Here is a 16,577-nt window from a genome sequence, read left to right on the forward strand (position 1 = left end):
CCCCCCCTCAACATCACACCTGTCTAGCGGACGTTTGATGTTGAAAATAAATTTGGCTTTGTCTTTGACTTTTGACTTTGGCAAACTGCAGAAACCAATTTTCGTATGTTTCTATCCTTTATAACTGCCGCGTTTAATGCTCTAGGAAAACTGAACCGCAGGTTTGCTGAAACCTTGGAGTCGGCAGTTCGGCAGCCTACACCATCGCCTTGCGCTCGTCAAGTAACGTGTCATTCAGTACAGTACAGCGGTTACTGAGTAGTAAAACAGCTTATGATCGATACAGTAATGATCCAAACTGTGGAGAATGAACGAAAACATAGTGAAGATATATATCACGAACACAACAGCAAACCAGCAGCAACAGCGAGCACAACACAACACAACCCAACAGCACAAACCAACAGCAACAACGAGCACAACAGCCCTAGGTATATATCACGAATACAACAGCAACCGCAGACACATCACAAATCGCGTACTCAGGATGGATAGCTGGAGGGAGGAATGGCAGGAAAGGGAAATAGAGATTAACCAGTCAGAAAAATATGGGGAGGCTGACCCCAGACACAATGAATGGGATAGCAGGACACGATTTTGGCCGAGAGAAAAAAAATACGATGAAAATAAATGTTGCGTGTATAAACAAGAAGAGAGAAGTAGGCGTCATTAAAAACGACGCCTGTGTCGAAGGTATTATCAAGCACGCCACCCTACATACAAAACCGCAGCTAGTACTCAGAGGGTCGTAGCAACCGCCGCTGTCGCGACGTTATTAATCGTTGTCGGTTACGTTATTAGCAGCTGTCCGCAGAGGCAGTTTGGTATGCTTTATCAAGTACGCGTCTCCTCCTGCTGACCACGAGCGAAACTATCTGCATTAAGCAGCGGGCAATAAACACTCTGCCGCTTTCCAGCGTAAGCGTTCCAGCTGATGACACTGTGGTTATAGATAGATACGGCAACGAAGAGACAAAGTGTGGTGACGAAAAGCTCGGAGGTCATCCTTATCATTACGATATCACCGGGCGCCAAAAAATGCAGATGAAGCGACCAGTATCGAGGACTTGTAATTAAAAGTTCCTAACCCGTTAATGTAATGAAGTTAACATCTCGGGTGAAAGAAATGAAATTCAATTTTTGCTTCACAGGCAAGGTAAGCGGGAAATTATACGTGCGTATTGCACTTTATAAAGTGTCCCGGACGCGCTACAGGGATTCTATGCGGTACGGAACCCTAGCTGTAGAATCAATCGCTGGGTATCTCTGGAGAAACTAACAAAGTATGAAGACCTTTTATGAAGTTACCTGACGGAAGGTTGTTGGTTAGTCTGCCGCTTTGAAACCTAACCTAAAGTACGTGAGAGCGGTCGAACAGAAACGTACACACTACGGGAAAAGAAGAGTTACTTTAAGCATTAGATAAGCGACAAAAAAAAAATCAAGTGGACAACGAGACAAAAAGTTTCGAGCTTGTTTTTTGAGTGAAAGAGACAAATAATGCTGATATTATGTTGGCGGCCACCTTCCTGAAACCTTGTATTCCTTAAAATAAATTTGTCGATGGCATCTACGAAAAGGGATGTCAAAATCGGCATATCTTGGTTTTCTCGGGCCGTGCTGTTGCAGTGTTGGCTGCAGAAAAGAACTGGGTGTGCCTGCTTCACCTGTCTCTTATCAGCTTACGGCCAATGAATTACATCTCGCTGGCTTGTGCAATGCCACAAGCAGAGAAGGAGATCTGGCAGAGCCTGTCGCGCATACATCCGCCAGGCATGCACGCTGCGACGCCAAGAAGGCCTTCACGTTGTAGGATGAATGGCCTTCGGGGTTTCGAAGCAATAAACACTTTGCACTTTACGAGTCTCATGGCCCTGATCTGGCAGCACGCAACTGACAGGGACGTAAACCTTGACTGAACGTAACGACGATGCAGACGAATCTGATTACAAGTGCTAGTTATTGTTTTGTTTTGTTTTTTGTTTTTTTGCTTTCGTTTGGTTCCTGACAGCGAGAAGTAGCGCCTGTTCCCAAACACAAGAACCAAGGAAAAAGCCAGCACGTGACTTTTGCCTTGTTGTTTTACTTTATAGTGTTGAAACAACTTGAAAAAAAAAAACGACGATAGTTGCAAAACAACAAAAACATTATTTTACACGACCTTACAGACCTTTGCAGACTGCGGTTGATTCGATCTTGAACTGACCAGGGCTTTATCCTGTGTAGGTTCTGCTGTATGCAATGCGGGAAAGGTGTCACGTTAGCTATATACTCCCACTTTAGGCGCTAAATGTCAAGAAGTATATACATTGCCGTTAAAGATTTTGTCGCAGTAGAGTTAAAGGTGCACTGAAGAGGAATCTGGACTCGTCTTTTTCCCGCGGGAAATCGATCTACACGTTCCGAGAATTCTTAGAAGCTTCGAATTATTGCCCTGTAACAGTTTATGATTGTGAACTAAAGTATCTTAATCCAGGTGATTCTGTATCACTATGGATTTTGGTGTTGCCATGCGCTCTTGGTTGTCAATGGAGTATATATTGCGTGTTATTTCTAATGAACTTTCAGTTGATAATCAGCGCCGGTCCTGTTTTCTTCTTCTTTCTTTGTCCCTCGTCTCAGCGCGTTTTATTTTTTCCAGCAGTATGCAACTAGCTCAACTCTCCGTTTTATTGACGTATCACTCCGCCGACGGTAGAGCGGCAAGCCGCCACGGGACTCGTTGAAAGGTTAGCTGACTCCTCCCACCGTCTTTTTTTTTTTTTTAAAAAAAAAAAAAGGTGGGAGCCGGGGCGTTTAATCGGATTTAAATTATGGAAATCGGCCGCACAGGACAATAAGTTGAAGTTTCTAAGAATGCTCGGAACATGTAGATCAAGTTCCCGCGGTAAAAAAATGAGTTCAGATTCCTCTTTAGTGCACCTTTAAGCCACGTGTGTGACGCGATTGATCCTTCATTGATGAAGGTACAAAGCACTGCAACCTGAAAAAGCTGGGGAATTTTACGTCCCATTCCAGGACACACGGATCACGCACAGTCAGGACTAACTTACTCTCATGTTACAGCGAGTCTGAAAGAAGGCACCTCGTTACAGAACGAGATTTCTTCATATAATGCGCAAGCCCAGTTTGGTTTGAATGCAGTGGTTCCTTTTGAGGCGACGATACCCGATTGTCCCCATGTCCACTAAGCATGACGCCACATGATTCAGAATGTTTTTTCCCTTTAGTTAACAGTGCATGTGCGGCGCTCGCCTTTAGGAGAACAGACGAGTGACTTCCCAGGTGTGCCTGTCCTTCAGCAACGAAACAGAGGAGTCAGACAGAATCTGTATTCGCCATCCGGCAGGTGACAGAAAGAGCAGGAAGTGCATTGAGTGACCCGATGAACGTATATTGAAGAAACCAGTACTGCTGACACTTCTCGCAGTAACTCTATTTGTTCAAATTTTTACCGACCTTTGTGAAGGTGATATTTTTCTTGCAAATTTTTTTCATGGCCTTCAGCAACATTACGAGTTTTTGTTTACTTTAGTTTTTTTTTAATGGGGCGAACGACTGCTTCCAATATAGCGAAGCTATTTACCACATAAAAATAAATTTGCTACAGTCGTGTATAAATCTGGTAGAGAAAAAACAGCGGACGTGAAGGATAAAACATAGAGCAAGGCAACTGCATATTCCTACACATTAACGACCCCACGGATGTCTTTAACGCGTCACCGAGTGGGCGGGTTTCGTACGTAACTTTACACCATCTCTACCAGTGCCTAGACGTTTGCAAAAAAAAAAGAAAGAAAAAAAACGAGACGAAGCATTTGTGAGAGAGGCCCAATCTACGACAAGCCCTTTTCGTGGGCAGTCGAGGGGCTTCCTTGTTGACACGTTCCAATACAAAGTGCTCGCCGTTTCGGCTACTTTGTGCCTCACCGCGAGGTATTCAGGAGTCAGGGCGCGGTGGGGGGCTACGGAGAGAGGCGCTCTCACCGCTAAAATCAGCGTGGTCTGCGGATTGCTACAGAGTCGGCCGTAGTCGTTAAAGCCTGCGTTCGATTAGAGACGCCTAATTGTGCGGGCCCGGCCCCTGTCTTCCGCGCCGCCCGATTGATGGCCAGGTACCCCGTTCGGATGCGGGGCCAGCCGTCGGCAAACTTTTAGACCGGCGCGTACGTCGCAAAGGGCGTGTGCAACTCGGAAAAGACTGAATCGCCGAGACAGCGCACGGACTTCCTAGGCAGGTGTGCCGGCAGTATTACCGAACCGAAGCTGGGTCTTCTTAACACCACTACTTGGTACAGTTCATCTCGTCTCTTTCTCTCTCTCTCAATCTTTCTCCCTCTCTTATTGAGATCTATTGTAGACAGATGCGTATATTCGAAGGCTGCCGCATCAGTGTGAACGGAAGCGACTTCTATCTGCCTTTTTGCTAGCGATAAGGAGCCTGGTACAAGCCAAGCACGTGAGCGATTTTGTAGGGTTTAGGAAACGCGATTGCAGTGGCAAGAATGCTGGTTCTGTCTATCCTGAACGCTCCCCACTGCATTGTGTTAGTTCGACTATCTGCATTGTTGAGAACAGCGAGTGTTTTGCCCTCAATACAACTTAGATTCGAGTGTACATCATAAACTGAATGCCCAGAGGTTCCCGTTGGATAAGATAATACTGATTGAAACCCCGATAAAGAGTGAGACGTTATAACTCTATTTGTTATGCATTTAAATGAAATGCATGCCAAATAGGCACGGTTCACGAAGATCTTAAATTGGGCGAGTTAGAAGCGATCAAGCATAGCACGACCTCAGACACAGAACAGCAAGCTATTAACAAACAAGGCGTTGCGCTCTCAAATAAATTTTAATAAATTAAGCACGCAGAGAAACGACTAACCATAGTGCGTTGCACAGTTGAAACTCAACTCAACGAATTCGTCTAGAGAAAGCATAAAACCAAGAAATACAGGCACAAAAATTTACTTAAGAAAGGAGCGTGTAAACAAAAAATAACTATATCTCTGTACAAAAACAGGCATCGAATCAACTCTCCCCATAACCAAGAAAGCTCTGTACCAGTTGAGGTAACAGATGGCTGGCTTGTAGTTGCCGAAGCTTTTTTTACGTGGCAGGCTTCTTTCTCCTCCCTTGCTGGAAAATAGTCGCATGTTACTAGAAACGCATAATAAATCGCATGTTACTAGAAACGAGCACATAACCGCACTGTTCCAATGTTGCGAAACAGCGGGAGTGAGTATTCCCGTGCAATGACGCCAGTGACGACGGGAATATTAAGCGCCTGATGCTTACATACTCTCCGAATTGTTTTTTTTTTTTATTTTCTAAGAATGCTTAACGCTACGAAAGAAGAATGTGTAATATTACATTCGTTTCGTGGGGAATGTCTTGCCGCTGCCGCACGCGTTCGCATGAACACGAGCACATCGCCCGAAATTGCTGGGAGTCCGGGAGTTTTTCTGTTTCTAACAATGCTGAAACTCTTCCCAATCGTGAAAATCAGTTTACAATAGAGGGCTTGAAGCCCATAACATAAGGAGGAACTCGGGCAGGTGCTTGGGTGATCTTTATATCATCTTAACTTGCAAAAAATAAAATATATTCGTGTGCGTACGATGTGAAGTACTAAACTAAATAACAGGAAAATGACCGAGCTGGAGTGCGTTCATTACAATACTGAAGCGCGAAAAGACGGGGACTGATTAAGCACTCGTTTGTCTTCATCTTTCTTCAGACCTCGTATGTTCGCGCTTGATACCAGTAATGAATTAAATATAGCTTCGCATACGTTTATTTCTTCAGACTGACTTTGTAAAATTAGGTCTTTTTTGTCAGTACGTACATGCGTGCAACAGTGCGTGTTTCTTAGTTGCATCTGCATATTTCCAGTGGACGCATTCGCCGTGAGTTTCACCTATGTGATGTATTCTAGTCGCGAATCATACCCGTGATTATAAGCTTAATTATAAGAACAAGAACTGCGCAAAAAATGACGAGACAAGAAAGGAGAAGTATAGCGTAGTAGTGAATACAGCACTTTCGGTGCTTAACACGTATTTCCTTTTCATATGCATATTGTTATGCTTCTTGTTTCGTCAATCTTGACCTTACACGTTTTCCCTGTGCCGTAAATCCCGAGCACTGCACGAATGCTGCCTAAGAACTGTGAAACATGGAAATTTAATCCCGCCAAACTGGCCTCGAGAATTAGTATTTTTGTTTCCTCTCCGAAGCCAACTCGCCTCGAATCCTTGACACGCAAGACGGTGAATCGAAGACGCCTTTGTCCTTGACGGTCCTTGACGCCCTTAACATTTTAAAGTGATTAGTGTCAAAGCCACCCGGCTCTGTGCGACGCGACGCAGCACGGAGACGAGACGCGAGCGAAGGAAATGGAGCGAGTACAGAGATCAACGGAGACGACTGACGGCTCTTCGCTTTGTTCGACGCAACACGATGAGTTTATTGGTGTTTATCTACAGCGGTATCGAGAATCGCTCCCGAGAATCTGGAGCACGAAGAGGTTTGGCTTCCAGTTAGACTTCAGGATGAGCCCGGCTGGCGAATCTATAGCAATGACTAAAAAAAAGGTAAATAAGTTTGGACGCAGCATGAAAAAGGCGGCAGCGATAATGCTCCAGTTCTCGGTGATGGATATCACCGCCAGAGTGACGACATTTTATGGGTTTCACTTTCGACTGCGTCTGTGTTACGAACATAACAAGCACAAACATATTGCCTTTAATGCTGTGTAGGAAGAACGTTTCGCGAACAAAAGCGTTAGCAAACGTTAGATAATTTCTCCGATAAGACCGCGCCTCGCTGTACACTTTTTTTTTTACTTGTTTCAGGTCGAAGTTTTAAGAGCAAGGCAGGGAAACCGGCCTCAAATTCTTGGAACAGCACTTAAGTTGTGCCTGCCGCTTATCGAGACTGCAAGTCTGCTATTGGCATGATGGCGATCGACCCTTCGAATTTTTCGCCGAGCGTTTAAAGTGATACCAGTAATATGTATGCTAGTGACGTTAAATCGACTCTGTTACTCATGCGTGTCTAGGGACTGTCGCAATCTCAGGGAGAAATGGAGACTCGTAAATACTTCCAGTAACATCTCAACTGCCATCAAAAATGGCAGTGCGCAGATTCGCTTGCAGGAATTTAGTTAGGGACTTACAGACAGCACAAATTGAAGAAAATGGCTAGAATAACACAAAAGGACTTTCATTCTCTTGTCCGCCATGGTGGCCCTGTACATACACAAGGACATGGGAACATATCCCGGCTGCGGCAGCCACCCTTGCGAAACACTAAAGACGTACGTGTGTTGTGCCATGTCAATGCACTTAAAAAACCACAGGCGGTTGAAATCATTCCAGAGCACTCTCATACTGCGCACCGCATAGCTCACACGGGTGCTTTCACACGTAAAAATTCATCACTCTATTATCCTTTAAGTGGGCTGCTGTTCGGCCTTTTCATTTGAGGCGCACGTTTTCCTAGACAGTGTTTATGCGAACAGAAGTCTGTTTTTACTTTTCGTTACGAAGCTCAGACTTCATATATGTATACGGGAAACGGAGCCAGATCGCAAGGCCATCAAGCCCATATTTTCCTTTTTTACTTTCCCATTAAAGTTGAGTACCTCGCCTTTAACGAGTGTCGTTACTATACAGAGTGTTTCACCTAAGACTTTACACAATTTTCAAAATAGGCTTTTTGAGTTAGACGAGCGCTTTTTTGGGCATAACATTGTCAATGGTGTAGAACATCAGAATACAGCTAAGATGTGCTAACTAGCACTCTGGTTAACTGATATTGAATAGATAACTTTTTAACTATTACTGCAAGGCTCTTAATTATTGAAAGGCGTGTAGCCCACCGTAAGTGATATCCATATCAGTTTTTAGAATTTCGAATGCATGCTTACCCTCAGAGCTGTGACCCAACAAATTCGGGCTATTTCGACGAATTACGTGCACTGGAAAGGTCGCTTTGCCTGCAAGGTTTCCGAAATCGCATGTATTTTGGCGCGATGTAGCCAGAATTTGTGGGGCCACAGCTCCGTAGGCAACTGCATTTTCTATATTCTAAAAGCTGATATGATATTAATTACAGTGAGCTACACTCCCCTCAATAACTAAGGAGCCTAACAGAAATAGTTAAAAATTTACTCAATATTAGTTAACCAGCCTGCTAGTTAGCACACCTTGGCTGTACTTTGATGTACTGCACCGCTGAAAATGCTGTGCCGAAAAAAGCGCACTTCTAACTCAAAAAGCCTATTTTTTTAAATTGTCCAAAGCCTTAGATGAAACATCGTGTACAGCTGTGGAGCCTTCAAAAACTGTACATCATGTTCATTTTTTCTGCAGTACGCTTCTAAAGATAGTGTAACTGCTCTGATAACCTTCAACTCTTTCTCTGTGTCCATCCAGCCGCAGTTTTGCGTCACTCGTTCGCTGTTTACCTTGTAACAAACGTGAGCCGACTATTGCGGAACGCCGCATCGCTGCCGCTGTACGGTCTCGTTACAGGAAGATACTTAGGTCCTCCGGGCGATGGCCAATAAAACGCCCCCGAAGAGCTCTCCTACGCAGTGAGGGCAGGAGCAGTTTCGAGGAGCAACCCTTTCTAGCCCTTGCCGAAGGAAAAAGCCGCGACAATGTGGGCGGCTATAAAGCCACCTCATCGCCCTAAGCACTTCCGTGTCAACAGCCCATGAAAATGGCGTCTCCTTCGCACCCAAGGTCTCCGAACGCATACTTAATATTTTGTAAAGCATAACCACTTTTTCTCAAGTTTCACGAACATTGCCTCGCATTGTTAGAAGCGGAGGGCAGTGCGAAAGTGAATCTTAAAGCAACACTAACCGCAGGCCTTAGAGGGTTCAAAAGTAAAGAAAATACAGATCGAAACGCAGCGAGTCAAAATGGGAAGCGCAACGTTCATTCACTGAAGAGCAAGCGGGCGTTTGTGGCCTTTACGAGAGGAGCACAATTCTGAAAATTCTTGCTTAGTCATTACTCCTGGACAAAGCAGTGTTTGGATATTAACAACAATGGACAATCCTCTTCGTTTCCCTCTGTTGGGCCCATTGCTTTGGAGCGAGCGTATCGTCCTCGACAAAGCAGCATTAAAAATTAATCTCGTTGCTGCGCGGTCTGATGACGGTCTTTCCGCGTTGGGAAATGGTTGGGAAAAATAACGACTAAAGCTTCCGCGGAATGTGTGAGGAATTTATCAAGAAAGAAACACTCTTTTTTTTTACGCTGCAAATAATTGACGACGAGTGGCGCATTTGGATGAGCAGCCTGGGTTAAAAAGAAAAAAAAAAGCCTGGGCAAGCGTCAGTTTTCGCGACTGCATTTCGGGCAGTGTGCAAATACGAACACATCACTCACACTAAAAGCAGCTGATAGAAGCCACAACACTACGGCTGTCATTGATGTACTCGGGAAGACGTATTTGCCGAGAAACGACGCCACACACACGGTAGCGCAGACGCAAGTTGTTAATGGGCAGACCGCAGAACGCTGGAAATGAATGAAGCAATGGATTCCCTCAGTCTCACCGCATACAAAATAAAAATGGCTTTGCAAGAGGTCACCGGAATGGCTTTCTTTTTCCCGTGCGCCCAAACTGACGACGCTGCTAGGGTGTGTATACATACAGTGCATGCGACGCCGACGACGAATGAGGGCGTCTTTTCACTCACGAATAGCAATGGATGTTCGGCCCAGCAGGGCTTCCCTCCGCGCAGCTCGGCGGCTCCCTGCCTCATTGTGTCCGAGCACTCATTTCCTACTCCGCTGGGCCCCGTGACTAATGTGCGGTCTGCGCGAGAGAGTAAAGAGCTAGACAGGTATACAGACGCAAGTCTAAGGAAAAAGGACGCTGCGCCTAGGGTAGATGAGGGGAAATGCGAGCACAGGCAAGATTGCCGAAAGAAGAATGAATGAGGTGGAGATGGAGAAGGAGGCAGAAAGAGAAGATTCGACGAAAGTAGGTAATGGAGTCGACGGGAAACAAGGCTGGACGTCGCGGTGGCGGCGAGAACGGGAAGAATGACGGAAAGACGCGGGGGCGAAGCTTTAAGGAATGGTCCTTAGCTAATGGCCAATGAGACAGAATGGGTGGAGGTCATCACTCACGCGGAGGCCACACTAGCCCATTGCTGTAGCCCAAAGTGCCGCCCCGCGAGCCAGTTCGAACCCGGTGCGGATCGATGTGAGATGAAAGGAAGCCGCCGAGTGTTAGGTGCCCTTCGCTGGAGGAATGACGCGCCAACGCGTGGTGCTCTGTGTGTGTATACACTCCACGGTGAACCGTGAAAGTCGACGGCTCGCTGAGTAAAGATGAGCACAGGGGAGGATTCGGAAACGGAGGCAAACACCATTTGCTTCCTCCAAACATCCACGTCACTCTTGTCGCGGTAGAACATGTTCTTTAACGTGCAACAATGTTTCGCAGTCGGTGGATTGGAAAGCCTGAGAATTAATTCTGTGTGCTTAGAGTTGGCTGTTTGGAATCAGGTCGATGGCCGCGTACGGCTTTGCTATAGCTTATTCATGGCACTCCTTTCATATATAATGCCAGTGGGGCTCAGAATTTAACGGATGAGTGCGGTAGAAAACGCTCATAAAATTCCAGTGGTGCTTCGAACTTTTTAGGCGTTTATTAAGCATATTTGAATCACCTGAGAAGGTAAGCGTAGCACCGGCCGGCACAAAGTTAGGTGGGTGGATGAGATTAGAAAGTTTGCGGGGATAAGGTGGTCGCAGCTGGCACAGGACCCCACAACGCTCACGTTAACGTGACGTCACGCATGGAATGAAAGTGATTGAAACATGACATTTAATGCGAATTAAAGGTCCCCGCATGTATACCCATACTTTTAAGCGCGATGCGAACCCACGACCCTTGTATTGCGAGGTAGACACGCTGCCGTCTAAGGAACGAAAGGCAGGCTTGTACGGCTTGTGAACAAGCGCGGGTTTTACATTTATGTCGTGTGGTTTTTCATGTAAAGTGGTATCTTATGAATGTACGCTAATTAACAGGTGTGTAAGGTGTGTAATGACTACAGCCAGCTATCGCGTCACAATCTTAAGTGGGAGCTTAAGTTTCCCTAATGTTTGCTCAAGTCACGAACTGCAGTTTAAGGTGAGGCGAAATTATCGAAACATTCATGGAAAACAAATTTAAAAGCAGGAAAGTGGACAACTAACGAAACCACAGCCACCGTACAGATTTTCGCGGATATGCATGCATCCTGTTTGCGGCGGGCTTTGGTATTACCGCGCTATCCGACAACGCACGATTTATGTTCGAATTAGGCGCGCAGCCCTTAAATGCACATCTCGGGGTCATTACAGGGCTCTCGCAAGAGCCACACAACTGCGTGGTAGTGGATGTCGTCCAAGACAGGCGTAACTAATTTCTATTCGTTATCTGACTCCCAGAACACCACACACTCGCAGAAATTCAGTTCGTGGCGCAATTATACCCATACCTCTTGCGTTTGCAAACCTCACTTACACGGAGGGGGACGCTGTAATTCGGTCATCACACGACCATTTCATCGGCTGGGCCCACGAACTGCTGCTTTTTTGTTTCGACGGCAAACAGATAGCTTAAACGGTTAGCTAACCAATGCTCGACATTGCAAAGAAATCCGAAACACTGGGATAACACTCGAGAGTGCTCGTTACAGATGTCAGACATGTTTATTTGGGGCTCATTAACCGAGAGTCGAACCCGTAATTTATTGTTTCAGCGATCAGGCCCATCCGGACATGCATGCCTTCATAGCTTCACATCGGCGGCTTCTTGCGGTAACTAGTGCCTAATCAGTATCGTGAAGCGTGAACTGACGGCAATTATTATCTCTTTCTAGCGTTACAGCTACCTCCACTTGTCCTGAGAAGTGTACGAAAAATTAAGATAACCACTCACGTTTTTGTTTTGTGTTGTTTTTCGTTGAAGGCTCAATGCTAAAGAATGTTTCTGCCTAAGTTATGTCCGGGACCTTTCATCGAAAGACGATTATGTTTCCCGCGACGTCTTTCTTCAGAATAGGGTCATACTCACTGAATTTTGTTTACGTCACGATGCTGCGTGATTGGAGCGGTGCGCAGGTGTACGCCGATCCCAATCACGGCAGTCAACTAATCAACCAACTAATCGTTACAGCTGAAGAGAAGCACGCCGGCCGGCAACACGCTGCTCTTTCACGAGAAAAGTTTCTTTGAATCCGCCTATTTCAGGATACAGTTCTGGACTGAAACTCTCTTCCGCGTAAGCCATCTCGCAGTCCTCCAGTTTTATTCGGGCACTTGAAAATCATTTGTTGGGCCGATTACGGGATGTCAGTGTTGTTAGTTATTATCGTGTTTTTCTTGGCCCTTTAAACTGCCAGTGCTTAAGGGTTAAGATTTAAGAGGCCTGAGTTGTGCGTTGTTTGTACATTTGTTTCGCCCTCATCCTCGTACGAGAAACAGAAATTCAGGCTTCCTGTATGCTGAAATATATTAGTAAACAAATATATACATAAGAATTAAATTCTATATCTATTTAAACAGCAGCCAATAAGTGACAGCACAGAGCAAGGAGACACGACACGAGGCGACACATGTCGTGTCTCCTTGCTCTGTGCTGTCCTTCGTTGGCTGCAGTTTAAATTGCAGTGTGAACCAACTAGTTCAGATCCAGATAATCCTATAAATTTTATAAGCGGAAGCTGTACAGAAATCAAAGGTAATAGGCACAGAAGAAAGTGACCAAGTGCGTGCGCAAAGATGTGAAGGACGGAATGGGAAGGTGAGATGCAGCAAGTATACTCACGGACGTCGTCGGCGTGCTCTTCTCCGAACTGCTGCACGGCGGCGGCGTGGAGGACGCCGTAGTTGAGCTGCAGCCCCCAGCTGAGCGCGTTGACGAGGCACACGCAGGCGCACACCACCCAGCCCCAGCCACCTTCCGGGTAGTAGTGCTGCCTGATGGTGGCCGCTATGCGCTGCTCGGCACTCGTCAGCCGAGGCGTCGCGGTCTCGGACCGGGACGCAGGCCTCTCCGGACGGCCGCCGCTGTCTGATCGTCCGTGCTGAGGGCGACGCTGTTGGTGATGACCGCCAGGCGCCTCACCGCTTTTACCGTCAGCCCTGTCCTCAGCGTCGTGTTCGACGTCCTCTTCAATTTCATCGCAAAGCTCTAACCTCGTTGGCGACGCCACTCTCCTGGAACCCGGCAGTGAAGAGACTGCCTTTGAAGCGGTCGATGCGGAAGCCATGCTTCCCACTGTCTTTGTTCCCATTACACTAATGGCATGTGGTTCTGTGCTGTGTCTGGGCTCGATCAGTTGCTGAGCTGAGGCCCCTCGAGCTCAGTGGAAAAGTCTCATGCACGATGTGAAGTGAAATGTCGCTCTTGTTGCCACCCAAGTTCGACAAGACGTAGCAGTTGAACGGTAGCAGTGAGTGTTCAATCAATCAGGCGGGCACAGAAGTGACATATGCGTTCGGGATTCGCTAGGGGTCAGCGTGTTCCCTTGTGAGTTTTCAAATACTCGTATTAGACTCCTATAAAAATATCAGCATAAGTGTTCCGGTAAGACGTATATTGGTTACTGCCCACTCGCTTCGCATATCCTGACATTTTACTTACAAACGCCGGCTCAACTCATACGTCAGATTATTATTTCACACTTGCCACATCGTACGTTCAAGTTTTTGCAGACCTGACGTCATGCGTTTGCGGTTTATATTCGGTATTTACGTTCACATAGATTTCTGTTGGCTGTGACACCTCTAAAATTAAAATCAATTATTTTTCAAAATATGTACATCGCAATTTTCTTGCTATTAAGCGCAAAAATTAGTGCCCAATATTTCTAAATTTCAATCCAATGCCTATCATTACATGCATCGCCGTAGCTTTTACGTGTATCAATTAGAATTAGATTTTGCAAAAATCGTGTGCTAATTTATAATGCTGATTAACGATAGTTTCGAGGTCAGTTGTGAAGGACACTCTCCTAACATGCAAAAACAAGTCTTACGAGCTCCTCGGAGTGATCTAGTCACTCTGAATTTTAAGGCTAATAGACGGGAAGCAACTCATTGAATATATAGAGCAATACTTCACCCGGATAGGCGCCGCACCTGTGACCGCTTTTCAAAGTAAGCAGACACCATTTATCATGCCTGTGGTAGACAACACGCTCATCGGAGGTTTCAGGGCAGGAAATCAATCACTTTCTATCTGTTCGGGTGACAGAAAATCTGGGGCACAGAAAATATTGCGTCCTAAAGCACAAGTGTATATGGCAGTGTACGCGTTAGCTGAAGTTGCTCTCACATGTGACTTTCAATGTTAGGCGCTCATCACTGTCCTTTGTGTATCTCTCCCACTGATAAGGCGATCTACTCAACTGCAGTAACCATTCTAACATGGTAAGGTGAACTGCGATGTGACATTAAAATTCGCTCGACGTACGAAAATGGAAGCAGTTTAACGAAATAACAGAGACAAATCATCGTATCCTTTTTTCACGTATTGCAAGTTGGCAATAAACTATCAATCCCGAAAATTTCTGAGAAAAACCGTCATCAACCCTAAGCCCGCTGACTGCAGAGTAAAAGAACGACTGCCGCTTTAATTTTGTGGTCCTGTCGTTTAACGAGATTTACCGTGTTGTTCTGACAAATTCAAATGTGCGCTCTTAGTGGTGAAAGCTTGACAAGCTTGCTGTCTGCAAAAGCACGGTTGTAATCAGCCAGAAGTGCTGGCGGCGTTCAGGTGATCGTCAATCACTCATGCAACGTGACGAGGCTTCGTCATGAACACGCGCTTCAAGCTTCATGAACTTTCTGTCATTCCTTCGATGAAGGTGGTCTCCCACTCAAGTGATCCAAATCTGTCGTCCTTGCTTCGCAGTGAAGCCAGATCGGGATAGTTCATTCCGGTTACAGATGCGTGCAATACTAAGTCGGCATGAATAGTAACGATGCACTCACTTATAAAGTCGCCTTGGTCTCTGGCACTACCACGCTTACAATCACACTCACCATTCGCCTTCGTCCTACCAAGTCATGTACTGATGTGAACGTATTCTGAGTGCTTGCGGAGAACAAAAAAAAAGAAAGAAAGAAAGCTCAGTGATCTCGCAAGACCCTCGGGAGCCTCCAGAATAATGAGCAAATCGTTGGAGGCGTCAAGTGCAGTCAGGGGTACCGAAGGCCACAAGCAAGTTTCACAGCACAAACACACACATCGAATGGGAATACAGTTTTCACTGCCCGTAGTTTCCGGATGTTTCTCACACTGCACACAAACAGACACGCACTGAGGACGAATCGCCGCGGTATCTTCAGAAACTTCCTAATACACAAAAAGGAACTCGCGCAACCTGTCTCGTTCGGCAATTGGCGGAGGCAGACACCCTACGACACAGACGCAGCGACGGGGCGTCGCGGAACGGGACGCAAACGAGGAGGTGTACCTCCTCCCATCGGCGGAGGCAGTGGTCGGGTGGTCGCCATCGAGGAGGGTCCGTCGCGCTGCCGACTCGAGACCGCTCCGCTCTCGCCGCTGGCCGCGCGCGCGAGTGACTGCACATCTGAGCGGGAGGAGCCGGCCGCGCTGCTCCTCGGAGCCGCCGCCGTTGCCTGCGCAAGCGCGCAGAAGCGCTCGTTTCTCCGGCTGCCGCTGATGCGCCGCTCTCCGTTTTTGCACGTGGTCTCCCTGACGCTCCCAAACACTAGATGGGTGCTGCGTTGGGGAGGCTGTGTAGCACTGTAGTAGTGGGGTACGGCGTTTTGCGGTTCCGCTGTAGAAACGACGAGCGGGAGCCGTCAAACCTGTGTGGCTGGCTAGCGTGCGCGTGAGAAGTGAAGGTCGTTTATGGAGGCATTCGTTTAGCGCTCGCAGCGTCTGCTGTATAGCCACAGAAAACTGCCCCGGAGAAGAGTTGTGGTATAGTGCTCAGTGGACTAATTCGCAAAGGTAAATAAGAGAATACAATGCCAGGACGCAACTGCTGTAAGAAATATACATCGACATGGAAGCGAAAACGACAACGCACACGCTAACGTCACGTTCTGCGTTTGCCTTGCGTCTTGTTCGCATACATATCGGTGTCTTTCTGCGTATAAAGCCAGTTGATATTTTCTTACCTTTGTGTGTGCAGTTTTTTTTCTCATAAGTTTTTCCACCAGTAATTATTTAGCAGTACTCTAATAGAAGCTATATAGCTCAACTTTTTGCTTTAAATTACACAACACATTTGTTATTGAGGTACCTGGTTCGTTTTACTAACGCACAAATAATGTAAAAGCGCACAGCGCTTGTCTGTGCTCAGATGCCCCTCCCCACTCGTCTGTGCTCCGTGTGCCTTCTTTGCGTCTTTGTTTTGTTTAAAGGTGATGTTTTTATTACAAATCCATTGCAGCTTGACATCCAGGTGACTGCACCCACTCGGGCTGTAAAAAAATATTTACGACTGAAGAAAAATGTGTCCCCTTTTCGAACGTCGAACCCCAAAATACCCGGACGACAAATCGAGACAATTTT

At 46.4% G+C, this 16,577-nt stretch overlaps 1 protein-coding gene across 1 annotated transcript in view; it reads right to left on the reverse strand.

Annotated features, from left to right (window-relative positions):
* LOC149358591 (monocarboxylate transporter 11-like) overlaps positions 1-15,639 on the reverse strand; it is a 54,005-nt gene extending 38,366 nt beyond the window's left edge. Inside the window, exon 1 of the mRNA XM_089570711.1 lies at positions 12,852-15,639. Coding sequence (XP_089426837.1) covers positions 12,852-13,320 — 469 coding nt within the window. The 5' untranslated portion in view covers positions 13,321-15,639. The remainder of the gene's footprint in view (positions 1-12,851) is intronic.
* Positions 15,640-16,577: the final 938 nt, after the last annotated feature.

The sequence above is a fragment of the Amblyomma mixtum genome, chromosome 2 (genome assembly GCF_055824585.1).
Source record: "Amblyomma mixtum isolate Tamu chromosome 2, ASM5582458v1, whole genome shotgun sequence".
Lineage (NCBI taxonomy): Eukaryota > Metazoa > Arthropoda > Arachnida > Ixodida > Ixodidae > Amblyomma > Amblyomma mixtum.